General features: G+C 34.5%; 1 protein-coding gene across 1 annotated transcript; it reads left to right on the top strand.

Annotated features, from left to right (window-relative positions):
* Window positions 1-2381: 2381 nt before the first annotated feature.
* LOC103461255 (CD276 antigen homolog) lies at window positions 2382-5958 on the top strand (the record flags this gene model as incomplete). Its single annotated transcript, XM_008403573.2, has 3 exons — window positions 2382-2546; window positions 4723-5046; window positions 5953-5958. Coding segments are annotated over exons 1-3 (400 nt in total), but the record flags the coding sequence as incomplete, so codon positions are not given.
* Window positions 5959-5964: the final 6 nt, after the last annotated feature.

Below are 5964 nucleotides of genomic sequence, written 5' to 3'. Positions count from 1 at the left end.
AAAACTTCTACTGCAGGTACAGCTGCGACACACATAAAAAAGCATCAAAATTAACCTGATAAAATTGCAATATTATTTAGGAATATAGCAACATTTTACTCACCAAAAATCCTGATGATTTGTACACAAAACCCATCCTCCTTTCAATACTGTGTGAAATGTCTATCATGAATAATAATTTGAATAATCATTTTATAAAGAGTTTTATTGGTGTAGGCATCCACCAGAAAAGCTTAGAGCCTTTTGCTGTTGAAAGGCTTTATGGAAATGCTGATTTGATTTTCTGAAAGAATTAGCACCTTCCCACACTGCCAAAAGAACTGATTCCTGCTTTAATGACCATGGTAACACTTTGGCTAGCCAGCAAACTTACCTAAAACACTTACAAATATATGATTGTCAAACCAGAGATGAAAGAAACAAAATTATTATTTTAGTTTTTGTTTCTTTTGTGATTTCCTGGATGGGTCATTATTTGGTCTTGGTGTGATTTATGTAGACCAGACCCTCCCAGAAATGTTCACCACATGTCTTCTCCTTGAATAATAATGGAATCCTATAGATTACATTCCAACTCTATGCAGTCTGATGGATCTCAATTGTCATTTGTTCTTAAATTTCTTTACATTCTGGAAAGACTTCAGTGGCCTTGCTGAGTATGCAAACAAGCACCGGCTTGGAGATGAAGACACCATCACACAGCTGCTTAGACAAACCACTGTAATCTGGACAAAGCAGACAGCATTGTGGGGACTGTGTGGTTTTAATTTTGCTTGTTAATTTAATTCAATCAAGCCTGATTTAATATGCCAGAAACCCAAGAAGACACATGAGGAGATCTCAGCAATAATTTAATTTCAATTAATTACTGGGCACAGCCATTGGAAGATTAGCAATTTAGCAATTTCTGCTGCAGATCCTATTGTTTGTAATTAGTATCGATAATGTAGGTAGTTGCAAATAACAAGGAATTTGTAGTCAATATAATCATATTAAGAAGCCTAAAAAGGACAAAATGTGTGTTTGACTATATGTGTGGACAATGTCCACACATAAGTATATATAGTGTATTTATAAACAATGGACCCCCAGTGACCTGAAGGAACCTCAAGAAAAGGAAAATAATCCTGTGATCAAGGCAGAATATCTATCAAGGAGTATGCAGTAGTAAATTAAAATCAGGATTAGAGACAGCAAAGAGACATATGGAATAAACTTAAAGAGGGAATATTATGTGCTTTCCATACACATAGTGTCATTTTGTCATTGTATAGCTACTATGTTACCTTCAGTGGTATAAATTTGCTATATCAAATATGACTAAAAATAAATTTTACTTCTTGATTTATTGCCTTGAAATTGGGCCCGACTCTTTAAAACTCCTGCTCTTTATGAAACTCCACCTTCAGAAAGTCATCACACCAGGTCACACCAGTGCTCATCTATCAACCTTTTAACAATATTTTTACTAGCATTGCACTGAGAAGTGGCTATAATGAGCTCAGCAGGTGTGCAGTTCCGCCAGTTTGCCTCTAGCAAGTCTGACAGAGCTGAGTGAGGATCCGTGGGCAGGGGAGTCTCTATGAGGCGGAAACTTGGAAACTACAGCTCCCCAGAGGAGCTGCACCTTGAAGGTGATGCTATGTTCAACCAGGTGTTTTGGACAACTAAAAGGCTGCCATGAGAGATTAAAAGATTTCTCAAACTGAATATGATATGAGTTCCACCAATGCTTAATTACATATTTGTTTGATATTACAAATCAAACAAATATGTTTTACTTTGTGTAGAGATGGTCATTTCTACTACTATGCCTACAAGCTTTTTGTACATTGAGATTGTTCATAAATGTGCAGGTGTGACTCTATGCAGAGACTGTGTTATATTTTTCTTAAATCATCTTCTTGTGTTTTTTCAGCTCCTCATTTAAGTACAATGAACTTAAAGGCTGCTTTTAGCACCACACTCAAAATATTTTAGATACAATATCTTCAGCATTGGAACCAAACTTTTATAGCTTTGTTCTAATTACACTGCCTTGTAAATGTATTAATACTGCTTATCCTTTTCATCACTTGTGATTTTATGTGGTAGACTAACACAAATTAAGGCATAGCTATGAATTTGAAGGAAAATTATTCATGTTTAACATTTTGCAAGATGGAAAATATGTTTAGATTAAGTGGGCATGAATTTATTTAATTGTTGTCACTGAATATCAATAGCAGTAGCCAATGATGCCTTCTTAAAAATAACAGTCCACAGGTGTTCAAGATGTGAATGTGGCACCTCTGAGCTTAGTAGGTGAAATTCCCTGTTAATGCTGTCTGCTTTGGACCGGAAGTATTGTTTTTATTGCTTGTCGGAAGCTTCGCGTTGGAGATGACTCAGCATGAGGAACGTGAGAGGAGTGGCTACACGGTCATTCAGAGAGCTCTCTGTAGATGAAATGATTAAGTGACAGATTATAGCAGCTATGGAGCTTCTTCTACGTGTGTCCCTCTGCCTCCTGACGTTTACTGGAAAATCGTTTGGTGATGAAATCGGTAAGAATTTTTAAAAATGTGTTTAGAATTTTCGGACACTCTGAGCTAAAGTATGTTTAACAAATTTAAATAAATTATCATTTTGAAATGTTGCAAGAGTCTTGAGTATTCAGGATTCGTATTTGCAAATGGAACATTTGCATGTGGTCATATTTGCGTTGCTAAAATAATTTGAGCAGAAATATATGTATACATACATTGCCGAAGTGATGCGAAAGTACTGCATCGTTTCATAGCATGTAAAACATGCTGTATTACAAGCTTTGTGTCATGCTTGTAAGGCAGAACCAATCACTGAGTTAGAATGTTACATCATTGTGCACTGCGTCTTTAAAAGCTACAGCTGCTTCCGAGAATCTCCTGCGCATTAATGACGCTCATTTCTCACGCTAGTTATTGTACATTTATATGTAAAGAATCAGACATTTTGGACGCTTTTGTATCTCCTCTTGTATGTTGTAGTTAACTGTAAGGCGCTTGTAGAATTTAACAGAAGAAAACTTATATAAAAGATTAAAGGAGCAGCGTGAATCTTTTACAGCTTTATCCTAATTCAAGGCAGCTTTATATAACATCTTTCAGCCAAAGTGCTGTAAAGATCAAAACAAATACAATGTAATAAAACAATATGATAATGAGATTATAATAATACTATTATATTATATTATTACAATAATATAATATATTAATAATATTAATATATTAATAACATATTAATACTATTATAATAATATAATAACAACAGTTTAAATAAATAAATACAACATAATAAAAACTGGGTTAATAGGCAGAATGAAGCAGACTAGAGATGTAGTCTGGGCTTTTAAAGCTGCAGTATGTAACTTTGTAACTTTAAATTTTTTTTTAACAACATTGATTCAATGACAGTTTCAATGGTTTGATTGGATGGTTGTTTGATGGTTGATCCACCGTCATTTGTCGACTTCAACCAAAAATCAACGATCCTAACTATTTTTCAACGTTGATTTAACATTGTGTGCTATCTGGGAATAGTCACCCCACCGTTGAAAACTCAGCACTTTTCTTGCTATATTTAGCAACATTTCAGACAAAAAAAAAATTGGGATCGGCCGAATCAGAATCAGAAGATTAGGCTTTTAAGAGATCAGTAATCGACAACTGGCCAGCAACATCTCACTGCTGAACCTGGGTTTCTTAAATAGAATTCCCAGGGAGTCATTATAAGCAACCTTAAGCTTCTGCATGCTATCTTTTTTACACCACAAAGGAGCTGTATACAAGGATGTACAGTAAACTTTGAAAATGCATCTGAATATGTCATTATTATAATTTAAAGCCTACAGGTAAGAATAGATTATGATGGGATTTTTTTGAACACCTCATGTTAAAATGACAGACATTGAGAAAGTCTAATTGCAACATAAATGCCCCTCTCACCCAGAGACCTGGAAGAGAACTCATCTCTGTCCTGACCCCACAGCCAATGCACCAATCAATGGCTGAATTCAAACCAGCCCTTTCTGGCCTGATTGGAACCACAGCTCTTCCAGAGAGTATGGTGGGACCAGGCTAGAAGTCCTAATGTAAAACGCTCAGCCCATCTGTGAAGTCAGACTGGCCGGGGTGCTGTGCAGTGCAAAAGGGGCTTTTGTTGCCCAGTTGTTGGAGTTGGTTTTATTTAATCATTCATTGCCCATTAACAATTCAACACTGGAACTATTTATTCTGAAATCCAAGCCAAAAATATATTTTATTTGTTTCAGATTAGATAGTTAAAGTTAAAGTTATTTAGTTATTTAATGCAAATAACTCCTTTTGGTGAAAGGCCCTTTGTAAATCTAAGCTGTACTGTAAGTTTGCACTTTATTTCTCTTTGAAAATTATGGTCAAACAGAAAAACCCAAGCAGAAGAGCAGCTCTAGGCTTCTCATTTAATAAGAATATGTCACTAATACTGGAGTCAGTTTTCTTTTTTTAACAAAAAATCTATGTATATTCAAACAGGATATTGTTCATTTCTTTTGTATTTTTAGGAATATTATTTGTTTGTTGACTCAATGTAGTTTCCATAAGATGTAAGGATGCAGATGACTCTACCGACAAAGGTTCTTGAAAGTTGGATTAGTATGACACATAAACGTCTTGTCTATCTTTCCACATGTTTAACTTGTTAAAATGTCATTTGTTTTCATAGAACTGTTTGCAACAGAAGACAGTGATATTATCTTGCCCTGTTCTCCCATTGGAAAGGACGACCTCACACAGCAAGTGTTCGACTGGAAGAAAAATGATGAGCAGGAGGTGTTTTTATATGACAATGGCAAATATTACAACAATGGAAAAGATGGTCAAAATGAAACTTTCAAAAATCGTGTTGATTTTTTCCAAGATAAGCTGCAATTTGGCAATGCATCCATACGTATCAAAAACACAAGGCTGACTGATGCTGGAATCTACACTTGTACAATTCCACTTCTTAAGCCACCAGGACAGAAGTCCTACATTAAGCTTGTTGTTGGTAAGTGCAAAACCTTTGGCACAATGTTGACAGAAAGTTGAACACCTCTCCTGATGGCACCTATGGTTATCATTTTTCACACAACTAATTAACTTTTTTAACAACAATGTTTACCGTTCACATTACAGATTAGGATTAAATTGCATTAAGTCTTAATCTATGGTTAATGAAAGAAGTAATTTGTGATTTGTATTCCAGTGCAGTGGTTAGAGAGTGTTATTTGACTTTAGGTTAATTAATTAATTTAAACAGGAAAATTAGTAGTTCTTGCATAATATTTTTTATTTAAAGAACACAGAAAAAAGAAAATAATTATCTGCAAAATTTAAATGTTGATATTATATGATTAGAGATTTAAATGAAATTGATTAAAAGCTTTCATCGCAATAAATTCCTTCTTTCTCAGTGACTGAGGAGGTCATGTTTTATCTGCAGTTCATATGCTGTGGTGGTAAAATTCTCAGAACTGTCTAACACTTTATGTAGTACCTTTATATAATTTGGATGGACTTTGATGTATGTTGAACTCATAATAGGACTTGTGTACAAGTTACTAACATTTGAGAGGTTCTGTTTTTATTGAGATATGGAAGAAGAGTTAATTAAGCAAAGTCAATTAGGTTTGATTTTCCCTCTGAGATTGAGCTGTATGATATTATAGCCAAAAATGAATTACAACATTATATTTGAATTTCACTGTGACAAGAATTGTTGAGATCAAACTAAATTTCTTAATTTCATTTCTCTTGTCATTCCAATGTTCCCAACACTGTTTGCTTCAAGGTCCTGTCAGATTTAACCTAAATCAGGAGTGAACAACAATTTTGAACTTCTATTTTCCTCTTTATGTTGATGTAAAGAGGGTATTGCATGAAAATGTGTGTAACATTCTGTTTTCCCCTTTAGGTTGTATTTTAA

This window comes from Poecilia reticulata, unplaced genomic scaffold, assembly GCF_000633615.1.
Source record: "Poecilia reticulata strain Guanapo unplaced genomic scaffold, Guppy_female_1.0+MT scaffold_870, whole genome shotgun sequence".
In the NCBI taxonomy this organism is placed as follows: Eukaryota; Metazoa; Chordata; class Actinopteri; order Cyprinodontiformes; family Poeciliidae; genus Poecilia; species Poecilia reticulata.
The sequence above is the reverse complement of the archived record's forward strand: the minus strand, read 5'-3'. Positions and strand labels throughout refer to the sequence as shown.